The 25197-nt window shown below is 45.5% G+C and overlaps 1 protein-coding gene across 1 annotated transcript in view; it reads left to right on the plus strand.

Annotated features, from left to right (window-relative positions):
* The window catches only part of TEKT1 (tektin 1), a 221429-nt gene that overhangs the window by 50136 nt on the left and 146096 nt on the right, over window positions 1-25197 (plus strand). Inside the window, exons 2-3 of the mRNA XM_069226981.1 lie at window positions 2922-3123; window positions 23739-23904. Of these exons, the coding sequence (XP_069083082.1) occupies window positions 2934-3123; window positions 23739-23904 (356 nt within the window). The 5' untranslated portion in view covers window positions 2922-2933. The remainder of the gene's footprint in view (window positions 1-2921; window positions 3124-23738; window positions 23905-25197) is intronic.

Below are 25197 nucleotides of genomic sequence, written 5' to 3' on the forward strand. Positions count from 1 at the left end.
ACTGTGTGTCTTGGTACAAATACTTTACACATTGCTTCTGAAGTTAAGCCTGCCTGCTCGTGCCAAGCTACCAAGGGGGTGAGTGGGGGTTAACCAGGGTGATTCTCCTTTACCCTGACTAGAGTGAGGGTCTTTGCTTCGATAGGGAGTAACCTGACTGCCAACCAAAGATCCCATTTCTAACAGACCCCTTTCATGCATAAGACTGCATGAAAGGGACATTCCTTGGAAACTGTAAGGAACCGGACGCATTCCCAGATTTACAAGTCTGGGAATGTGTCTGATTCCTATGCCACCTCAGGGGTGGCGTAAGAATGACGCAACAGGGAGTAATATCTTTATTTCTCTCTGTTGTTTCCTCTTTCTATGTGTGCTGAGTTCTGCAGCACTCATAGAAAGAGAAAAACACACCTTATGATTGTTTTAGTGCTGTAAGGCTTCCCTTCCTGCACAAAAACAATCATGGGGAGAGGAAAGAAATATGCCGTATCTTATAGATACAGCACATTTCTGCCCTTTAGTTGTGGTGCAGGGCAGCGCAGCAATTCATAAATGAGGCCTTAAGTATTTAGGAAGATCCAGATAAGCTGAGTTGACATAATTGAGTTTTGAAGTCAGAGGAGCTTGGAGGAGAGGTTTGTGAGAAGCAATGGCCTGCAAAGGCAGAGGTTTCCTAGGCATGTGAAAAAAATAGAAATCTGACAGGAGTGCAAGGATTCTGTGTTTGAAGGATAAGTCGGGATCAAAATAGATCCCTACGTGGTAAGCTTTCAACAAAGGCATGGGGAAGGAGCCTAGTTCAGTTGGCCACCATACAGACAACCAGATGGTAGGCTGACGACCAAAGAGCGGAACGTCATTTGTATCACCGTTGAGCTCTAGATAGTTAGCTCTTATACACTTGACAATAGCTAACATTCAGATGATAAATGGAATAATACTATACTTTGTTACGTGACTGATTCTTCAATCAATCAATCAATCAATCACAAGCTTGTAGAGCGCACTACTCACCCATAGTGTCTCAAGGTGCTGAGGAGTGACCTCATAGATCAGTCGAAGAGCCAGGTCTTGAAGTCCTTCCTGAACTGAGGCAACAATGGCAACTGTCTGAGGTGCGGTGGTAAGGTGTTCCAGCCTTTTGCCACCAGGTAAGAAAAAGATTTTCCTCCAGCCGAGGACTTCTTTATGTGGGGTACTTTGGCAAGTGACTGTTGGAACGAGCGGAGAGGACTGGAGGGGGAGTAACAGTTGATGCGGCTGTTGAGGTAGTTGGGTCCGTTGTTGTCGAGGGATCTGTAGGCGTGTACGAGGAGTTTGAAGTTGATCCTCTTCTCAATGGTGAGCCAGTGGAGGTTCTTCGGGTGTTCTGTGATATGTTCTCGGCGGGGGATGTCCAGGACGAGTCTGGCTGCGGCGTTCTGAATCTGTTGCAGCTTGTTCATGTTCTTCTTGGAGGTTCCAGCATAGAGGGCATTGCTGTAGTCAAGTCTGCTTGTGATAAGAGTGTGTGTCATGGTTTTCCGGCAGTCGGTTGGTATTCATCTGATGATCTTTCATAGGAGCCGGAGGGTGTGGAAGCAGGTGGAGGCGACGGAGTTGACCTGCCTGGTCATGGTGAGCGTTGAGTTGAGGATGGCGATGAGGTTGGGTGCAGGGTCTGTAGGGGTGGGGGTTTGCCGAGTGTTGAGGGCCACCATGAGTCATTCCAGGCTGATGGTGAGGGTCCCAGTATGAGGATCTCGGTTTTGTCAGAGTTCAGTTTGAGGCAGCTTTCCCTCATCCAGGTGGCTACAGCTTCCATCCCGTCTCTGAAATCCTTCCTGGCTGTTGATGGGTTTTTGGTCAGGGAGATGATCAGCTGGATGTCATCTGCGTAGGAGACGATATCTATCCAGTAGTTCCTGACGATAGGGGCAAGTGGGGTCACGTAGATGTTGAACAGCGTGGGACTCAGCAAAGATCCTTGGGGTACTCCACAGCTGATGTTGGTGGATTCTGACCAGTGAGGCGGGAGGCTGACTTTCTGTGTTCTGCCTGTCAGGAAGGAGTGAATCCATTGAAGTGCCTTGCCTCGTATGCCTGCTGTGTGAAGTCTGGTGCATAGTGTACGGTGAGATACTGTGTCGAAGCCAGCTGAGAGATCAAGAAGGATGAGGGCTGATGTATAGATTCATTAAACCATGGTGCAACGATGCCTGTGTTGTAGGGATGATTGTTTTTGTTCAAGAAGGAACACCTTCCGACACAAAAACAATAATTGGAGGCTTTTCCTCTTTGTATGTGTGCTGCAGAATGCACACATAGAAAGAGGAGAAATAACATTTCTCCTCGTTGGACCTCCCTTGTGTCTCCCCTGGGGAGACGTAGGCTTTTGACGCATTCCCAGGTTGACGAAATCTCATAAATCTGGGAATGTGTCAAATGCCATGGGTATTGCACGCCTCCCTATCGCAGTGTGTGGCAATGAGTGACTTACACTGCGTTGCCACACTCCATATCTACAAGGACATGAAGCCACACGGAGGGTGGCTTTTAGTGGCCTTGTAAACATGGCTCTGCAGTGTGTGCCCCAGGAGCGTAAAAAAAGTGACGCTCCTGTGGCGCACGGAGGCTTGTAAATAAGCCCCTAAGACCACAGCGAGTAATTCTTCCCTTGTTGTGCACTGTACAACTAAACTCCTTCCTAAACAAAATGCTCAATTGTCATCAGTTCTAGTTCAATTCTTAGTAGAACTCGAACAATTTTTTGCCATATATTGTGTTCACATTCAAACCCTAGACTGATGCTCACATCATTGTGAGTGGAAGCTAAATATAATTTTCAAACACTGGTATTAGAGGATTTATGGACTCATAAACTGTCCATGGGTAGGCATACAATTAAATTGTTAAATAGTGCTCTTTCTTTTTGTATGCAGGATTGAAACATCATGGCAAAGTTAGTTCAACTTCCACCCAAGTTCCTTCCCCAGGAGTGGACGCTTGCCAATCAGACTCGATACTCGAATGCGGAGAAACAGAGATCCCGGTCAGAGCGACTCACAGCAGAGAGTGAGAGGCTGGTAGAAGAAATAGAAAAGACAACACAGAGAACTCAAAGTGATGTGAACAAGAAGCTAGGTGAGGAAGACCCATGCCTGTTTTATTTTATCCTTCACAGTCTTCACAGTCTATCCCATTTCCACTTCTGTGGTGTGATCACTCCCTCAACAGCCGATTCCTCTACTTATTACATCAAAACTATTTAGACCCAATTATCAAGCAAATCCAAATGCTCTTGCCTATGAAAGCTATTGGCTTTGGCAGTGTTTTGAAGCCATGTTGCACAACAATGCGACTGCTGTATGGCTAAAACTAATAAAAAAAGTACAATGAAGCGGCAACCCCTGGTAGCATCATTTATTTACTGCTAAGTGCTCTCCTTAGGCAACATGGAGGGAGGAAGGGTGGAAGAGAAGGATGCTGATGGGGGAGAGGGCAGACAAGAAGGGATGGGGAATGTTCAAACAACAAAGGGTGGCCAGGCAGTGCTGAGTGCAAGCAAACAACAGAGAATGGGCTAGAATCTTGGAGCAAGCACACAGACAACAACATGGTTTGTGGGAGCATCTGGAGTCAAGAATGCGGACAACAGAGGATAGAGCGAGGGGGGACAAGCACACGGACAATGGAAAAATGGAAGATGGAAGGGACTGGGAGGATCATACAGATGGGGAGAAGTACACAAGGGAGATAACTAAAAAATGCACTATGGAGTGCTTAAACAAAAATAAAAAAATAGCATCTGAAAAATGAGTTGTGTAAGGACACAAGCACCGTGTCCATGCTCAATGGGAGGGACTAACACAGAGGAAGGAAGACTATACCTGACTGATAAAAAGCAAGTTAATGTGAGTGACAATGAAGCCAACCAAAGGCAAGCAAAGGGCGGTCTCTAAGCACCCGATAAGTAGCAAAATATCTCGCAAGAGGCAGCAAAGGTGCTGTCTTACACATGGCCTAAAAAGCTCTGAAAACAGTCCAATAGTTGGCCTTATCATTGAAATGAAGCTAACATTCCAAAGTTCAATCGTTCATCTAAACAGTACTTTGTTCTTTGTTTATTTGTATTTCATAAGCAAAGTACAGTATATTGACATTTTTAGTTTATGCACTCTCTCTGTTAGTACGCTGTTGCATTCAATTTTAAATGTTCATAAACAACATAATTTTTCTGTGATTTTCGTACATATCATACTTAAGTTCATTCATATAAATTAGTAATTGCAAATCATCCATCAAGTATATTGCTCTCTCAGAGCTTTCTCAATGCTTTTTCTGTGGTTTATTACTACATAAAGAAGCAAACATATTTAAGTTTGATATTTAGATTCATAAGGCCTTTATTTCCAGAGAGCAAATGAGAGTTCACACTGAAGGTGTAAAGTCGCTGCTGAGAGAGCTGTCTCACAAGTAGTTTCTTCATGCACCCACCTTATTACAATTGCATTATATCCTATGGTTCTTGATATAAGGTAGATGACATATCTGTCATGTTTGTGATAGAGTAACCCATCTGACAAACTCCAAGGGTTTTGAGACTCGCAAATTGAGAGTTTTAGCAACTTGCAATATGCGAGTCGCAAAACCTGATGTACAACAGTGTCTCATTAATATTCATGGGAGAGGTCGCAATTTGCGACCCATTTGGTACTGACCACACTCACAGGGATGGTGGTCTGCTGGGGTCAGCAGATTACCATGTCTGTGGCTGCTTTTTAAATAAAGCAGTTTAAAAAAAAAATGCAAACCATTTTCCTTAAAGGGATGCATTACACAAAAAAATGAAAAGTTTATTTTCCATTTTTCTGAATAGGCAGTGGCCTGTGGGAAACTGCCTGCTGTGAAAAAATTTTGGTAACCCATTCACAGGTAGAAGGGGTCCCTTCGGGACCCCTTCCACTTTGTGAATGGATTACCACCAATTTGAAATTGGTGGCAACAGCGGTTGTTTTGCGACCGCATTCCTGGTCACAATACAATCATACATCCCCCTGCGAGTCGTTATTAGGAAGGGATACCTTTGGCACGCCCCCTTCCTAATAACAAGTTGAAATCCTATTTTGCGATTCTGTAATAGGAAAATGCTTTTTTTGCCGCAAACGGCCCGATCAGAGTGTACATTAACAAAAATATTGTCAGTGAACATTTAGGGCCTCATTATGACTCTGGCGGTCAGTAGACTGCCAGGGCCGTGGTGGAGGTCGTACTGGCGCCAAAGCAGCGGTCCAGCCTCCACATTTCGACCATGGTGAAGCTGCCACGTGCATACCGCCGACACTGCCAAGTTGCCGCCAGCCTGGTGATCTCAGCAGTTTGGAATCCGCTAGCCTTTTCATGGCCACCATGGAAAGGCTGGCGGAATGGGGGTATCGGGGAGACCCTGTGGGCCCCTGTACTGCCCATGCACTAGCATGGGAGGTGCAGGGGCCCCCATGGACAGCCCCATCGCGCTTTCCACTGCCTGAATTATGGGCAGTGGAAAGCACGACGAGTGCTGCTGCACCTGCCACTCTGCCACATTGCTGCTGCCTCGATTAGAAGCCTGCTTCAATGTTAAGCCCTGTTTCCTGCTGGGCCGGCGGGCGGAACGGCCCAGTGGGAAACTTGTATTAGGGCCGGCGGTGTTCTGGCCACATAAGCGGTCAGATGGCGGGACGAGTTTGGCGGGCGGCAGAGGTGGGCCATAATTTTCTTCGTGATCCACCCTTTTCTCCAAGCTGTGACACATGACCTGTATCTGTCTTTCTCGCCTGTGAGACAATTTGGATTATTGTTATTATTTACTGACCATCTTAAACAATTTTGATCAGTGTCAATAATGCAAGCAGTTATAAATAACACAGAATCATTAAATATTGCTGACAGAAATCAAAGCTTTTACCTATGGTACCCATGGTATAGGCAATTATTGCTGTAGCATTAATTGAAAGAAAATACAACCAAAAAATCCATGATAATATATTTAATTTTAAATACTGTATTCTGTATGGAAGTATTTCTAGTTGGTCTTGCTTTATTTTATTTTACGCTTGGAAAAACTCATGCCAGTTCTTTGTTTACATCAAACTGCCTTGTTGACTGTGAGAAAGTCATCCTTTTAGCTTGTTCATCCCAAATCTTTCTGACTAATACTAGTAATAACTGACTCTGACTGTGCCCTGGTCTCTGCTAAACAGGCTCAGGGCCAGTGCTCTGAATAAAAGGTATATAGTAAAATAGTACAATTACAATTGGCAATGCCAGACTCCTGCATGTCCCTAATAGATAATAGGGCAAGGGGAATTCAAACTACCTGTAAGTCGCTAGTGTATAATAGGGCAGGGAAATTTAGAGGCCACTATATTTCCTGCACTGGAGTGTGCACTGTTGTGTTGTCTGCTGTCAGTTTTAAGGGCAGCCCTGCCTTGCGTAGATACAGCATAACATCCACTCTAATGGACAAAAGTGCAGTAAACCATATCACATTATTGCTAAATACAACAAAAAATGTTTCAGAATTACTGTTAAATGAAGTGAAAGCCATATTAATACATGCACATGACCTTTAATGTCCCTAGTACTTCATTTAATTAATAAGCTTCAAAGCGTGATAGGCAGCTACAAATGCAACATACTAAAACAGGTAGATATGAAATAGCAAGTGCTAATAAAGTCAATTCATATTTACACAGTTAAAATCAAACAGGTTTACCACTATACAGCCTCAGTAGGATTGTTGATAGTTGACACATGGAAATACATGTAAACTTTCTTCAGCATTGAGTATCGATAATGATGATGATGATGAGTATTGCCAGTGTTAAGCTGCTCAAACTTTGTAATGTAATTCTAGATCGTATTTGCCTGTCTATTTCACGGTTGCCTTTGAGCTCGTGTCTGTAAGCTCAAAATATGACCAACATTTTACAACTTTCAACTAAAACAAACATGTTTTTGTAAGAAATGTAACACTACCAGGTAACGTGGATCTGATTTTTTGAAAGTCTTGATATGCTGTACCAGCCTTTACAAAGCCAACAAAGATAGCAACTTACAATTCAAGGGGCTGTCTTCAACTACCCAGATAATACACTTGCAATCATAACATAAACTCAAAGACTTGGTAAGAGGATTAATGAGGTGGTAACGTTTGTATGATTGTGTGAAGAAGCAGCCATGTTGCCACTGATCATAAATGTTATTTGGGGAATCATTTCTAACTGTCAGAGGGCATTGTTATTATGTGAATATGTTTGAGGTTTAGGACATAATTGGTTGTTTTGTTTGCTGAGTTTTTGACATATCTTATTACATCCTCCTCATATATCAGTGTATGATAGACATTTAGGTTTTGTGTTGCCCTCAGACATTTTAATTCTAAAAAATGTTGATCTTATATTTAATAAATGTAGATGCACTGATGCTTTTGTACATAGTATCATATTTTACTTATTTTGCATGTGAAAACAGGTTTGTCTTTAGTGAGAGTGTGTGGGTGCAGTGGGGTTTATCGTACAATATAACATGCTTTTTAGACGAAAGTATATGTTATTACTGTGGCACTGTAAGGAAGGGTAAAGGATTCTTTCATTTAACATTCTGATTTCATCAAATTAAATTGAAATGAATGCAAATATTATCAAGAATTCTGAACAGAAGCTGGCTAAATTGAAAGAACACATAGAAACAGCAGAAAGGGAATTTACAGAGATGAATCTTAAGGAGTCTGACTTATTTGTTTTTAACAAGATTGTGGGTGTGCAACAAAGAAGATTATATTGTTCAACACTTATCAACAAAGAAGAACCAGAAATATTTTTGGACTCATCGTGGATTCCTTGTATCCTGATGAGCCATCTGTGCTGGAGGGAGGGGAGGAGTGGTCACTTACACCTGAAAGGGCTGTGCCTGTCCTCACACAATGCAGTCTTCGACCCCCTGGTGAGTGTCTGGGGTCTGGCCTGGGCAAGGCAGGATTTCACATTCACAAGAGACTTTACTTTGAAGTAGGCCTACTTCAAAGGAGAAATTCGGTATAAGAAGGGCACCCAAACCACAGACTTTAGAAACACTTCTGGAACCAAGAGGAACCCCTGCCTGGAGAAGAGCTGAATAGCTGAGGAAGTAGAGCTGCCCTGCCTGTGACTGTGCTTTGTGGAGCTATCCTGCAGTTGCTGCTTCTGCCAGAGTAAGAGGGCAAAGACTGGACTTTGTGCGCCTTCCATCTTGAGAAGAAATCTCCAAGGGCTTGATCTAGAGCTTGCCTCCTGTTGTTTGAAGTCTCAGGGACAGATAAGACTTCTCTCTGCCAGCACCTGGAGTCTCTGGAGAGACTCCCACTCTGCCCTGTGGTGCCCATCCAGTTCCTGGGATGCTGAAAGGGGAAGCTGGCAGCCTAAAGACAAGGAAATCCACGCACAGAGCGCAGTGCGGGGGAAATGATTGACGTGACTCCGATCTGCGGCTGAAAAAACGACGTGCCACCGGCTCTGCAGCTGAGAAAACATCGCTCGCAGGAAACGCGACCGAAGAATCGACGCACGGAGCAGGAGAAACAACGCGCAGCTTCGCTGACGGAGGCTAGGAGATCACAACCTGCGCTGTGGGGATTTCGTATCATCGTGCGGCTGGATTTCTGACTCACGTACCACCGTGCTGAGTTATTTTTAACACACACCCGCCCGTGCAGGGTTATTTTTGACGCACACCAGGTAATAAGAGGTTAGCTGAGGGTGATTCTCTTTTACCCTGACTAGAGTGAGGGCCCTTGTTCGAACAAGGGGTAACCTGACTGTCAACCAAAGACCCCATTTCTAACAGCCCTGAGATTTCAAAACAGGAGGCAAGCTCAGTTCAAGCCCTGGGAGATTCTTCTCAAACAGGAATGCACAACAAAGTCCAGTCTTTGTCCTCTTTCAGGCAGAAGCAGCACCTGCAGGCCAACCCAGTAAAGCACAGCCACAGACCAAGGGACAGTACTCCTCCTCCAGCTCTCCAGCCCTTCTCCTTGGCAGAGGTTCCGCTTGATTCCAGAAGTAATCTAACAATCTGGGGGTTTGGGTCCACTACTTATACCCCGTTCTGCCTTTGAAGTAGGCAAACTTCAAAGGAAAGTCTCTCTTGTTCACAGGATCCTGCCTTGCCCAGGTCTGGCCCCAGACACATACCAGAGGGTTGGAGACTGTATTGTGTGAGGACAGGCACAGCCCATTCAGGTGTAAGTGACCACTCCTCCCTCCACTCTAGCTCAGATATCTCATCAGGATATGCAGGCTACATCCCAGCTCCCTTTGTCTCACTGTCTAAAGGGGATTTCCAAAAAGCCCAACTGTCAATCTGACCCAGACAGAGAATCCACAAACAGGCAGAGTCACAGAATGGTTTAAGCAAGAAAATGCCAACTTTCTAAAAGTGGCATTCTCAAACTGACAATTTAAAAACCAACTTTGCCAAAACATGTATTTTTAAATTGTGAGTTCAGAGACACCAAACTCCACATTTCTATCTGCTCCCAAAGGGAAACCACACTTAAAAGTTATTTAAAGGAAGCACCCATGTTAACCTACATGAGAGGTAGGCCTTGCAACAGTGAACACCGAATTTGGCAGTATTTCACTATTAGGACATGTAAAACACATCAGTACATGTTCCATCTTTAATATACACTGCACCCTTCCCATGGGGCTACCTAGGGCCTACCTTGGGGGTGCCTTACATGTATAAAAAGTAAAGATTTGGGCCCGGCAAGTGGGTGCACTTGAATTGGCAGTTTAAAACTGCTCACACAAACACTGCAGTGGCAGGTCTGAGTCGTGTTTACAGGGCTACTCATGTGGTTGGCACAACCAGTGCTGCAGGCTCACTAGTAGCATTTGATGTACAGGCCTTGGAAACCTTTAGTGCACTTTACTAGGGACTTACTTGCAAATCAAATATGCCAATCATGGAAAAGCCAATTACACATACAATTTACACAGGAGCACTTGCACTTTAGCACTGGTCAGCAGTTGTAAAGTGCCCAGAGTACCAAATACAGCAAAAACATAGTCCAGCACACGGTCAAACCATGGGAAGCAGAGGCAAATAAGCATTTGCAATGCAACAGGCCTCACATTTTCTCGAGTTAGAGCTATTAGCGTTGTAAACTCCTAACCAGAATTCTCTTGCCACACAAATTGAAACCAAAAAAAAACAAGCGTGATCACGCTGCATAGAAAATACAAAGATAAAGTAGTGCAGAAAACAGGCTGAAAACATGGAGCCTCGTATGTTTTCAGTAGCTGGCCGGTGCGCTCGGGGAGGGCTAAACACCGGAAAAGGCATGACGTATCCATGACTTTCACTAATGAAATCAAGCAGATTTTAAAAGGCAAGCCCACGAACCAATGAAAGTGAAAAGGCGTGACATGGGCGTGGTTAAAAGCCCAAAGAGAGATTACAACAGGGACGGACCGCTTGTACGCTCAACCCTAAAAAGACAGGGGAGACCACGCCAAGGATGCCAGGTCTAAAAACAACCCTAAGGCAGTATTCCAACTTAGAGGCCAGCTGTGAGGACATGAGGTGTATTATATGCTGTGGCTGTGCAGCCTCACCTTTTAGTATACTTACCAGCCCCTTTAAGACCCTTAGATTTCATCTGTCAAGCCTTCAGCTCAACTCTGGGTAGTTGTGGCAATGGTCAGCAAAGATTACACAGAGCACAGTGTAAAGCATTTAAACAGCACCTATAGGAAAGTACCATCTTGTCTGGCATGTTACCCCCATATTTCACTGTATATATGTTGTTTTAGTGTATGTGTCACTGGGACCCTGCCAGCCAGGGCCCCAGTGCTCATAAGTGTGCCCTGTATGTGTTCCCCGTGTGATGACTAACTGTCTCACTGAGGCTCTGCTAACCAGAAACTCAGTGATTATGCTCTCTCTGCTTTCTAAATTGTCACTAACAGGCTAGTGACCAATTTCACCAATTCACATTGGCATACTGGAACACCCTTATAATTCCCTAGTATATGGTACTGAGGTACCCAGGGTATTGGGGTTCCAGGAGATCCCTATGGGCTGCAGCATTTCTTTTGCCACCTATAGGGAGCTCTGACAATTCTTACACAGGCCTGCCACTGCAGTCTGAGTAAAATAACGTCCACGTTATTTCACAGCCATTTACCACTGCACTTAAGTAACTTATAAGTCACCTATATGTCTAACCTTCACCTGTTGAAGGTTGGGTGCTAAGTTGCTTAGTGTGTGGGCACCCTGGCACTAGCCAAGGTGCCCTCACATCGTTCAGGGCAAATTCCCCGGACTTTGTGAGTGCGGGGACACCATTACACGCGTGCACTATACATAGGTCACTACCTATGTATTGCGTCACAATGGTAACTCCGAACATGGCCATGTAACATGTCTGAGATCATGGAATTCTCACCCCAATGCCATTCTGGCATTGGGGAGACAATTCCATGATCCCCTGAGTCTCTAGTACAGACCCGGGTACTGCCAAACTGCCTTTCCCGGGGTTTCACTGCAGCTGCTGCTGCTGCCAACCCCTCAGACAGGTTTCTGCCCTCCTGGGGTCCAGCCAGGCCTGGCCCAGGAAGGCATAACAAAGGACTTCCTCAGAGAGAGGGTGTTACACCCTCTCCCTTTGGAAAAAGGTGTCAGGGCTGGGGAGGAATAGCCTCCCCCAGCCTCTGGAAATGCTTTGATGGGCACAGATGGTGCCCATCTCTGCATAAGCCAGTCTACACCGGTTCAGGGATCCACCAGCCCTGCTCTGGCGCGAAACTGGACAAAGGGAAGGGGAGTGACCACTCCCCTGACCTGCACCTCCCAGGGGAGGTGCCCAGAGCTCCTCCAGCGTGCCCCAGAACTCTGCCATCTTGGATTCAGAGGTGTGCTGGCACACTGGACTGCTCTGAGTGGCCAGGGCCAGCAGGTGACGTCAGAGACTCCTTCTAATAGGCTCTTACCTGTGTTACTAGCCTATCCTCCTTCCTAGGTAGCCAAACCTCCTTTTATGGCTACTTAGGGGGTGATTCTAACCCCGGCGGTCTTAGACCGCCGGGGCCAGGGTCGGCGGGAGCACCGCCGACAGACCGGCGGTGCCCCGCAGGGCATTCTGACCGCGGCGCTTTGGCCGCGGTCAGTGCAGGAAAACCGGCGGTCTCCCGCCGGTTTTCCGCTGCCCCTTGGAATCCTCCAAGGCGGCGCAGCTTGCTGCGCCGCCGAGGGGATTCCGACCCCCCCTACCGCCATCCAGTTCCCGGCGGTCCGCCCGCCGGGAACCGGATGGCGGTAGGGGGGGTCGCGGGGCCCCTGGGGGCCCCTGCAGTGCCCATGCCACTGGCATGGGCACTGCAGGGGCCCCCGTAAGAGGGCCCCTAAATGTATTTCACTGTCTGCTGCGCAGACAGTGAAATACGCGACGGGTGCAACTGCACCCGTCGCACAGCTTCCACTCCGCCGGCTCGATTCCGAGCCGGCTTCATCGTGGAAGCCTCTTTCCCGCTGGGCTGGCGGGCGGCCTGAAGGCGGCCGCCCGCCAGCCCAGCGGGAATGTCAGAATTACCGCCGCGGTCTTTCGACCGCGGAACGGTAACCTGACGGCGGGACTTTGGCGGGCGGCCTCTGCCGCCCGCCAAGGTCAGGATGAGGGCCTTAGGGTCTCTGCTTTGGGGAATTCTTCGGATACCGAATGCAAGAGCTCACCAGAGTTCCTCTGCATCTCTCTCTTCACCTTCTGCCAAAGGATTGACTGCAGGACGCCTGCAGAACCAAAACAAAGTAGCAAAGACGACTACTGCAACCTTATATCGCTGATCCTGCCGCCTTCTCGACTGTTTCCTGGTGGTGCATGCTCTGGGGGTAGCCTGCCTCCTTCTTGCCCCAGGAGCTCTGAAGAAATCTCCCGTGGGACGACGGAATCCTCCCCCTGCAACTGCAGGCAACAAAAGACTGCATCACCGGTCCTCTGGGTCCCCTCTCAGCACGACGAGCGTGGTCCCTGGAACTCAGCAACTCTGTCCAAGTGACTCCCACAGTCCAGTGACTCTGCAGTCCAAGTTTGGTGGAGGTAAGTCCTTGCCTCCCCACGCTAGACTGCATTGCTGGGTACCACGTGATTTGCAGCTGCTCCGGCTCCTGTGCACTCTTCCAGGATTTCCTTCGTGCACGGCCAAGCCTGGGTCCTCGACACTCTAACCTGCAGTGCACAACCTTCTGAGTTGTCCTCCAGCGTCGTGGCATTCCCTTTTCTGACTTCGGATGGACTCCGGTTCACTCTTCTTCCAAGTGCCTGTTCCGGTACTTCTGCGGGTGCTGCCTGCTTCTGTGAGGGCTCCCTGACTTGCTGGGTGCCCCCTCTGTCTCCTCATCCAAGTGGCGACATCCTGGTCCCTCCTGGGCCACAGCAGCATCCAAAAACCCTAACCGCGACCCTTGCAGCTAGCAAGGCTTGTTTGCGGTCTTTCTGCGTGGGAACACCTCCTCAAGCTTCTTCAGGACGTGGGACATCCATACTCCAAAGAGGAGTTTCTAGCCCTCTTCGTTCTTGCAGAATCCACAGCTTCTACCATCCGGTGGCAGCTTCTTTGCACCCTCAGCTGGCATTTCCTGAGCATCTGCCCTCTCTCGACATTGTAGCAACTCTTGGACTTGGTCCCCTTGTTTCACAGGTACTCAGGTCCGGAAATCCACTTTGGTTGCTTTGGTGGTGTTGGTCTTCCTTGCAGAAACCCCCTATCACGACTTCTGTGCTCTCTGGGGGTTATAGGTGCACTTTACACCTACTTTTCAGGGTCTTGGGGTGGGCTATTTTTCTAACCCTCACTGATTTCCTACAGTCCCAGCGACCCTCTACAACCTCACATAGGTTTGGGGTCCATTCGTGGTTCGCATTCCACATTTGGAGTATATGGTTTGTGTTGCCCCTATACTTATGTGCTCCTATTGCAATCTATTGTAACTTTACACTGCTTGCATTACTTCCTTTTGCTATTACTGCATATTTTTGGTATTGTGTACATATATCTTGTGTATATTTGGCATCCTCATACTGAGGGTACTCACTGAGATACTTTTGGCATATTGTCATAAAAATAAAGTACCTTTATTTTTTGTATATCTGTGTATTGTGTTTTCTTATGATATTGTGCATATGACACTAGTGGTATAGTAGGAGCTTTGCATGTCTCCTAGTTCAGCCTAAGCTGCTCTGCTATAGCTACCTTCTATCAGCCTAAGCTGCTAGAAACACCTCTTCTACACTAATAAGGGATAACTGGACCTGGTACAGAGTGTAAGTACCCCTTGGTACCCACTACAAACCAGGCCATCCTCCTACAGCACCAAAGCAACTGAAGAACAAATCGACACAACAATTTATAAAAATGGACTGTATTGTTAAAAGAATTTGGACACTTGAACAGAAAGAATCCACTGGAGGGATCCGGAGATATCAATTTTAGAAGCAATAATAAATCAAAGCAGTTTCAAAGAAACCTGGATAAGGGCAAATGTGGTCATGTAGAAGTACTTGGGGCGACCAACTTCAGCAGGGAGCTAGTCAGGTTACCTAACAAGATTCTCAAGAAAAGTTACATTCACAGGAGAAGCAGTCCGCCAGCAGTCCCAGAAGCTTTATCTGTGCTGTAATGGATTCCTATGGAGTGGTCTTGATGCAAGTGATGATTGATGCTAAAGATGCTCTAAAAATGCTATGGATGTAATTTGATCAACATGGGTCTTCCTCGGTTCACAAAGATGCAGGGGACCTGGTTGTGAAGTCAGCTCCCCATGAGGTCCTCTTTGTTATGGTTGAAGTCCAGTCACCACTGGAATACTAGTTGCACATTGTCGCAGTCAAAGACCAATCCTTTCTGAGTCGATAACTCACCTTCTGCAGATCCCAGCTGCTCTCCAATAGCATTCCTTGGCTCAGTGATCTCGGGTGCAACTTGTGCATTCTGTCTTGGTCTTTGGTGCTGCATGGTGGCTGTGGTAGCGACATGAAGACTTTGGGCTACCAACGTGCCCCAGCAGGCTTCTTCAGCTGTGGTGTCCCTGTGCTGCAAACAGGAGGCCAGTTTACTGGCACTTGGAGGCTCTTGACTAGACTGAGCTCTGGACACAGCTTTTCCTTGAGCAAGACACAGCAGGCATAGTCCCTGTCATGGCTATCCACATGGTGCAACAGGACAGTACAGCCTCTCCTCGCTGGTTCCTCGCTGTCGCAGGGCAGTCCTTTTTCAAGGTTGGTTGAGATGTGAAGTCTGACTACCAGTGGTGTCCCTCTTATGCTCCGAAAATGCCCTCAGTACAGGATGTGGTTCATGGCCAATGGGCTACCAGGTTCCCGCCTATCTTTTGACCACTTCCTGTGGAGTGTGGCATTTGGCTATCCCAGGATGAACCCCTCACCCGAGATACCGAGGCCTGTCTCTCGGTGTACAGACCTCCCTAACCCACCCCTGGGCTGTGGCCATCTCAGGGCTACATGCCCCTGGGGAAACCGGTTTGGCATCTGTTTTCCCCTCTGTGTTCCTCGTGCAAGCCTGTCTGGCCAAACAATGGGGATGTCCTCCTCCCTAGTGTGACACCTATGCCCTTCAAAAGCAGTTACCCCTTTGAAGCCTGCCTTTTGTGGATAACACCTAAGTGGCTTCCTGCAGGAGGAAGGTAACACCTCCCTGCCCTGCAACCCCTCATTGTTCTCCTTCCCGAGAGTCATTAGCATATCTGTACGAGAGGGCAGAAAGCTGTCTCGTGGAACAGGCTTCATGTGTTTCCACGAAGTCACAGAACTTTTAAAGGCAAAAAAGTGGCAGTTTTGTTAAAAAGTGCGTACTGCAACAAGTTACATTACTTTTGACCTGAGATACAAGTCAGGCTTAATGTACCGAGTTGTTTTATACCTTGGAGTTCAGGAGTTAGGATAGCATGCCAACAGGGTGGCCCCATCTTTCCACATTAAAAACTGTGTTTCTGCGTATTTACTGTCGGGATATGTAAACTGCATGTCCTGCCTGTATCATATGTTGCACCCTGTCCAACGATTCAGTAGGGCAGGTAGAGGGGTGAATTGCAGAGATGTATAGGGCTGATGTACTGGCTTTGCCATTGCTTTTAATGGCAATTGTATGACTGCTCTTCCAGACTGCAATGGCAGACAGAGGGATTCGACCTCCAGGGTGGCACAAATAATGCTGCAATCCCCGGGGTACCCCTCTAACTGGCATGCCTTGGGTACCAGGGTACCATATACCAGGGACTTACAGGTAAGTTAGCCATTTCCAATAAGGTACAGCCAATTCGACATACACTTAAGGATCATGGGACTGTCATTGACATCTGGTTAGCAGGCCTCAGTGCACTCTCAGAATCGAAAAACCAGAAGCATCAGTCGAAAAACGTGGGGGTGGCCATATAAAAAGAGGCATTTCCTTACAACAACTGCTATGATTAAGTAAAATAAAAACTGATCACTTACCATTAAAATATATTTAAAACTTGTATAAATTCTCCAGTACATGGATATCCCAGTGAAACAGTTGATACAGCACAGAGATGTATGGATAAGGCACAGAGATGCATTGAGACTGTAATCCAGTAACAGGCACCCAAGACTCAGTAGGAAAGACAAGATCAACACTTGAAATTGATTATTCCTTTCATTATGAATTTGTTTTACTGAAATAAACATTGTAATATATTATAAAATGATCCATACTTTGTAAACTCACTGAAATAAAACCAATGGTTGGTTAAACCAAGAAACAAGTGTCCAAAATTAATTTATCAGAGCAGATAGTTGGACTAATAAAACTCAACTATATATAGAAGTATAGAAGGGCAGCATACCTGTGTTTACAGTGCATCCACCCTAGACATGGACGCTGAAATGTTTCTTTTAGAGAATGGTTTCCTTACCTGATTCCAAAGATTTGCTTTAGGCAGTATCCTACAGCAGGAACGATGCAGTCTCTGTAGGGAGAGCTGGGCCGGATTCTGAGAGGTGCCAGGCAATTTAACGCAGCACACAAAGTTGGTGTGCTGCATTGCATGACAGGGATGGAGCAGGGGAGTTCCATATGCACAGAGATATGGCTCTCTCCTCCCCGCTCCCTAGTACTGGTGCTGATTTCAGCTGTTGTGCCCCATCCACACGCCTTAGCGCCATAGTTCTAGGTTGTGTGCATGAGTTTAGCATAGCCTAGACAAGTGAAAATGCTTTTCCTACTTTGTATGTGTGCTGTACAGTGCACCATATAGGCAAAGTCAGAAAAGCAGGAAGAAATAAAAAAGTTTCTCCATTTAACACCTACGGTTCAGCAGCCTTTAATTTTTTAACGTTAAACCCTTTCTTTTGATGTTTCTGAATAGAGGTTAGTATCAGCAAACATAGGTGGTAGCCCATGTACCATCCATGTAATGCCCCCTCGATGCAAAGTAATGCAAAGCAGTGTTTCACATTGCTTTGCATTACTGTCACACAAACCAGTGCAAACCAAGTTGCATTGGTTTGTGAATCCCGAAAAAAAGTTTAGCATCAGTTTAGCATTAAAAGAGTAATGCTAAACCTTTGAGAATCTAGGTCCTGGTGTTCTGCATTATTTTAGCTTCAAAGGTCGAGTTGCAAATGATATTGCTGCAAAATTGTCTTGAAAGTCAGTGCCATCAAGTTTCAGTTTTTTACAACAGCATTGTGGCATTACATGAAGGGCACGGTGCACCCTGTGCTGATGGGTTAGTAGAGTGTATGACATAAATGGCATACGTGATCTAGTGATCATTTCAAATACATTTATTCGGGGTTGGGGACCTCATCTGGGAAAGCAGCAGGGCAAGGTCCATGTTCTGCATCTTAGAACTCTCCCTATAAACATGTTGGAATTTGGAGCAGTACACCTTGCTCTGGAGGCCTTCTTGTGTATAATTCAGGATAGGAGGGCCAGGAGTGCACCTTCTGCTAGGGAAGCTCAAACTCTGTGGCACTGGGCTCTGAAGACGGGTTTTGGCTGGAACAGTGATTAACCTCCGTGGAGTATCAAAACACCCACTTTAAAAAGGCCAGTGTGAAAGAACACAATTGGGTGTTTAGTGAGCATACGATTTTCCAGGAGGTGATGTTTCCCACATCAGAACTGGGTTATCACGAGTAGTATATGTTCTTTTGATATCCTGGTTAGACATTGATTCCAATTATCATGATTTCTAGTATGATTCAAGAGCTCAAGAAATATGTTTAATTCCAACATACTTATGACGGCTTCACGAACAGTTCTAAATGGATTTTCCGCAATTGTCAAACAAGCCCCTTTGGAGGTTTGTAAACTGACAGTAGCTACCTTCTAGTCTGAAAGGCACGATTTATGAGCACAATTTAATTTTGTTGAAATTGACAGCCTGCCTCCTGATGTCCTGCAGAAAGAATATCTAGATCTGCAGCTAAAGCATATAAAGATGCTGACAAAAATGAAGATACTTCATACGAATGCCATGCCTTCATTTGGGATCCATTCTGCAGGTGGTGCATCTATAAGAGTTATAACCTGTGGATGTGCCAATATTCACACTTGTGTTCCTTAAATTGCTATTATTATTACTAGATATAGACAAATCTTTCCAGAGTTCATTTCTTTCACTCCTTAGATTAAATAATTCTTGAAGAGTTTTTTCATAATATATTTCCTTAAGTCAGAAGTTTGGTCCCTACTGAATATGACAAATGATTTTAAATGAAATAGGTGTTTGTTAAGCGCACTATTACTGCAATTGGGACATTCTCGTGCCCGTCCTTAGGGAGTAAATGCTATCCTGTGAACACCGAAGAGAGGAACACCTACGGTAAAGATAATAACCAAGTCTGAGGTTTTTGGAACGTTGCCTCATTTTCCATTTGTCTTAGAGAAAAAGGGAGCTGATTCCAAGAATTTTCTCCTAGAACAGAAAAAGATCGTCCACTTCTGCTGCTTAATCGGAATTTGAAAATTTGTAAGAGTTTGGTATTGGTAGGTCTCAGGATTTTCGGTGTGTTAACCACTTTGATGGAAAGCTCTGCAAGTTATTGTCAAAGATTTAAACAGGATCCATTTGTGCACTGGTAGACAATGAAGTACCCTAAGCCACTTGGATGTACAACTCATACGAGGGAGTTTAAGCCCCAGTCAAGCGGCGGCATTTTGCACAAACTGCAATTTGTTAATTAGCTGTAGGAAAGTGCCACTGTTGGCATGGTTACCCCACACCTTTTACCTAGTGTTGATGGCAACTTTGATTGAAAGTGTGCTGGGACCCTGCTAACCAGGCCACAGCACCAGTGTTCTTTCCCTAAAAACTGTACTTTTTTTTCCACAATTGGCACAGCCCTGGCACACAGTCAAGTCCCTTGTAAAAGGTACCCATGGTACCAAGGGCCCAGTGGCCAGGGGAGGTCCCTAAGGGCAGCATGTATTATGCCACCCTGGGAGACAACTCACTCAGTCCATGCAGCTTGTGTGTGCTGGCTGGGCAAAAAAGGCAAAGTCACGATGATACCCTTCTCAGGGTGTCATGCCCACCAACCACTGCCTGTGGCATAGGTAAGTCACCCCTCTAGCAGGCCTTACAGCCCTAAGGTAGGGTGCACTATAACACAGGTGAGGGCAGAGCTGCATGAGCAATATGACCCTATTGTGTCTAAGTCCATTCTTAGACATTGTAAGTGCAATGTAGCCATAGTGAGTATATGGTCTGGGAGCCTGTCATTACGAACTCCACAGCACTATAATGGCTTCACTGAATTCTGGGAAGTTTGGTATCAAACGTCTCCACACAATAAACATTTATTGAAAAATGCATACAGAGGGCATCTTAGAGATGCCCAACTTCTAGTGTAGGACTGACCGGTCTGTGCCAGCCTGCCACTTTCAGACGAGGTTCTGACCTCATGGGGGGAGTGCCTTTGTGCACTCTGTGGTCAGAAACAAAGCCTGTCGTGGGTGGAGGTGCTTCACACCTCCCCCTACAGGAACTGTAACATCTGGTGGTGAGCCTCAAGGGCTCACGCCTCGGATGACAGTGCCACATGGCACTCCAGCTAGTGGAGATGCCTCCCCCTGGACAAAGCCCCACTTTGGCAGCAAGTCTGGGGGAAAATTAGGGAAAAGAGGATGGAGTGACCAGCCCAGCCAGGACCACCCCTAAGGTGTCCAGAGCTGAGGTGACCCTCTCCTTGCCGAGTCCTCCATCTTGGTTTGGGGGACGGGGCCAATAGGGATAGGAATGGGCCCCCCTCCCCAAAGGGAGTAGGCACAATGAGGGTGTAGCCACCCTCAGGGACATTAGGCATTGGCTACTGCCCTCTGACCCCTAACCACTCCCTAAATCTAGCATTTAAGGGCCTCCTTGAACCCAGCTCACCAGATTCTTGGTGACCTACAAGAAGAAGAAAGACTGCTAAGCTGAAAAACCAAGCAGAGAATGAAGATAACAACTGCTTTGGCCCTATCCCAACCCACCTGTCTCCGGCGTCAAAGAACCTGCAAAAAGAACAGCGACACGTCCAAAGGGCCCAGCAACCTTTAACAACTCCAGAGGACTGCCCTGCACCCAAAAGGACCAAGAATTCCAGAGGACAGTGGCTCCAAAAGAACCCTACATTTACATTCCTGTCACCAGTATGCGTCACCCTCCCCCCCACACAGCCACGGCCCCCCCTAAGCCCCTAGAAACCCCCCACCCCATCCACGCCTGCACGCACCACACACACACACATGCAATCACACATTCATGCACTCATACAGACACACACATACACTCGCACACCTCCCCACCACCCCAGCATCCATTCATGCACTCACACGGACACTCACAATCACACACATACACGCACACAAACACCACCCCCCTCCAATCACACAAACGCACACACCACTTATCACCCCCCTCCCCTATCGGATGGGCACTTACCATTTCCCAGTGGTCGTCCGCGAGGGGGCGGAATCCTTGGGACCTGCTCCGCTGTCAGTGCCCAGTCACCACAACACCGCCACGCCAATTACCAACTTGTAATAGGTGTGGCAGTGTTGTGATGATGTGGCGGTGCAAGCGGAGCAGCCTCCACTGCACCGCCGACTGCCACTATGGATGCTGGTGGCTCTCTGCCCAAATTCTGGTGGAGAGCCACCAGCAGTCATAATATGGCGGTCGGATGACTGCCATCCCTGACGATCATGTGGCGGGCGGGACTTCAGCGGTCTATGTTATAGACCGCTAAAGTCATAATGAGGGCCTATATCTCATTTTGATATAGTATAAACAGAGCCAGCTTCCTACATTAGCTATTTAGACATGCCAAAATAAAGACTATTACAATAATTAATTTGAGAGATAATTAAGGCATGCACTAACATCTTCCTAGCCACAAGAGGGAGGTACTCAAAACATTTACTTGATCCAATGAGGATAAAAACAGGTTCCTGACCCCGTCATAATTTGCTGCTAGAATAGAAAATCACTGTCATATTTGACCCCTAGATTCTTTGCCACAGACACTGGAGGGGGTGGGCTTGCGAGTTCGTCTGGCCATCAGTCCCTCGCAGAGAATACGTTATTTTTTTTCCCAAAAAAACAGAATGTCTGTTATCTGTATTGTACTTAAGATGATAGCAGTTCATCCAGCGGAGGACTTGAATCAAACAGTTCTTAAAATGTAATTCAGAACTGAAGGAATTCTTATCCAAAGATTTACTCAATTGAGTATCATCTGTGTGTGGTGTCATAGCGATTACAAAGGATTTATTAAGATAAACCAACAAAGACATTTATTCATGAACAAAATAGGCAAAGGGAAGAGCCCCGAGGGGCCCCATCCTCCAACACTTTTCCCACTGAGAGAAAGTGATCAATCGCGGCCACCTGCTTCCTGTTTGTCAAGAAAAATTGAAACCACAACCAAAGATGAACCTGGATACCAATGTCGGCAATACACTGTAATGATATATCATGTGATACAGAGACATATGCTGCTGACAAATCAAGGAAAATGATTGCCTTTATTTAGAGTGATATTTATAGGCCTGAAACCGGAAGAAGAGCTAACTCAGTTGAGTGCTGTTGTCTGGTTCCCCATTGAAAAGGATGAAGGAGCTTGAACCCTTTTAAATAGTCCATTAATTGAACATTGACTAACATTTCCAATAGGCAGGAAGCAGGGTACATATTAAAGTGACACTACATTGCACAGAAACATACGTGTAAGTTAAAATAGTTTTCTTGGAAACTGGCTTTTTGATAACTTTAATATGAGGAAGGTACATGCCAAAAAGACTTTGCTGTAGTGAATAGCCCTATGAATGAGGCTCTCTTATGTGTGCATGCTTCCTTTCTACTAAATGTGATGTCAAACTCCCATTTCAATCAGGCAGTGCGTTTTCCTGTGTTTACCAATCAATCATGTGGTTCTTGTTGAGGGCAGGCTTGTCGTGAGGGGGGGTGGTGGGGCTAGGGGGTGTCTCCAGGTGCTGTGGGGGTGCTGCGGGTCAGGCCCAGCGGGAGATGGCGGTTTAAAAGCCAGGTCTTGAGCTACATTCTGAAGTTTTATAGCAAGGGGGATGTGCGTAGGTGAAAGGGGAGGTCGTTCCAGGACTTGGCGGCGAGGTAGGAGAAGGCTCGCCTTCTGAGTCGCTCGTGGCCGATGAGGGGGACTTGGGCCTGGGCGAGGGTGGATGATCAAAGTTCTCTGTTTGGTTGGTGGAAGGTTATGCCAATCCAAATGCCCAGGAGAACAATGGCTTGATACAGTAGGTGTTAAAAGGTCTTTACGATACTACTTTGAGAAAGCTCATGGTATAAAGCAGTGCAAGCATCTTTTTCTTTCTTTTCCAGTTTCTGGTGAAAGGATAATTGTACCAGGCAAACAATAACTGGAAAGATACTTATTTAGCAGAAAACTATCTTATCATAATAGAAACATGGACATTTTCTAACGAGGCCTAACGTTCATTATACTGAGGGAAAAGTTGTCCAGCTAGCATTGATAGGTAACATTTCCTTTGCTGAGATATGCTGTGCTACTCCATGGAGGTCAGTACATATTCTCAGCTAACATTATTGTACTGCTGAAATAAATTATTTTGTGAGGCTAGCGACCCTTAAGCGCCTGTTCTGTTATTTTTTGGTTTGAGTAATTTGTATGGTACCCCTCATTGTATTGCTTGGTATCCTGTCATCATATTACGGCGATCCATGTTGAAAAAAGACAATTTTCTTACCTCTAATTGTATTTTTGTATCATGGGAATGATCATGAATAATGACCCGCCTGCCTATCCCACATTACTTTATAAAATCCAAGCGCTTCAAGTAGAACTGAGTGTGTGCAGAGAAAATCAAATATATTTAGTTTTTTTTTGGTTTTAAAGCAAAAGCAATTAAAATGATTTTTTTATAGAAGTTTGAAAATGTTCGAGGCTCAGGAAGAATTATCATGGTCATTGATGTTGAGGATTTTCTGAATGACTAACTGAAAATACAAATAAGAATCATTTCCAAGTATATATTTTTAAAGCATGTTAATCCTCAAAGAAGAGTAAGGAAAACATATTAAACATAAGCAAAGGAATGACCCATTAACAGTGCCCACTCTTTAATAACTATCAGGCAGAGGTGTACAATAATGAAATATTTTCTAAAATATCTATTTTTTAATTGATTTGTAATTTCTTTCTATTACAGAGCAGAGACTTGAAGAAATCAGATATTGGAAGAGCGAACTAGACAAAAAGTTAGATGATACAGTTACTGAAATAGAGATTTTACTGAGTTATAAGGTCAGACTGGAAAAAGCACTGGAGAGCTGTGTGGAACCCCTTAATATTGCTCAGCAGTGTCTACTGAACAGGTAATTTAATTATTATTATACATATTGTACATTCATTCTACTGAACAAGCCACAGTAAATTAATTAGACATTCGAAGGCGAGAAAGTGGAGTTTATATGGATTTAATAAACATATTGTTTTGCTCTTCAGCAATGTATGAACAGCAGATTCACATGAATGATATAATATTCCCTCAGAGCACGGGGATTGAGCCTGGATAACATTTGGTAGATTACCATTCTTTGTAGCCTCATTATGTCATTAAGATTCACTTCTTCCAATACCAAGATGTCTCTGAACCATCTTTGTGCCCGAGAGGCAACTGCTTACAAAGGATACTTGTGACCTTCGCTCATCAAATATATGAGCTAACCCCCCTAACTCTGACATACAGTCTCTATGTTAAGGCAAAATGTAGCCTGTACAATTGAATGAAACCTTAAATATATATTCTTTAATAATGCTCCCTGACCACCTTCCTCCATTATTATTTTCACAGTACATACAATAGTCTTAGGTTTTGTTAGCAAGAAAGTTTATGTACTTTAACTGTTTCTCCCTCTAAGCAATTTTCTTACTGGAGCGAAAGTTATGCTTTGGTGGTGGGGAGGGAATGGATAGAGATGAACTAGGAAGGGGATACAGTCCTTGTAGAGTCTCCAAGACTAGGCTATCTCAGGGCAATTAATGTAGGAATTCATGACACAGATTGCACAGTGTAAAAGGGTTGCTACATCTGGCCCCTAGTGCTTAACAGTATGGGACTGTGGCAATTGTATTTAAATCATTCAATGTATTTTCTTAAACATTTGCAGGATAAGCTCTAAACACACACTTCTCAATAAAGGGTAACCTCATTTTTATAGTAGATAATGTGTGCATTTATTCAACAAACTTAGCTGCTTCTTCATGTCCTTCTCTGCTTTGATTGTTGTTGCAGTTAGTGTACGTGTTGGCCTCTTCAAGAGTATGTGTGCGGAGTGAGTTGTAATGGGTGCACCAGAGCAGTTAGTTGAAGGAGAGTGTTTGTTGGAGAAAGGGAGAGGGTGATTTGAAGACTTTGTGCCTGATTTACAGTTTGATGGAGAGTACTTTGTCTGTCAGGCTGGCAAAGGATATTACATCCATCACCCTGAAGGACTTCCATCTGTTAAATTTAGAGATGACCGTTGGCCCAGTGGTCATCTCTGTATGTTGAAAGGAAACGCTGGTATGGCAGTTCCTTTTAGTGTGCTAATAGTTTGGAGAATGGTTGTGGTTGGTTTTGACGGTCATTCACTAAACTTTTTAAAAAAAAATGTTTTTCAAAAACA

The sequence above is a fragment of the Pleurodeles waltl genome, chromosome 3_2 (assembly GCF_031143425.1).
Source record: "Pleurodeles waltl isolate 20211129_DDA chromosome 3_2, aPleWal1.hap1.20221129, whole genome shotgun sequence".
NCBI lineage: Eukaryota > Metazoa > Chordata > Amphibia > Caudata > Salamandridae > Pleurodeles > Pleurodeles waltl.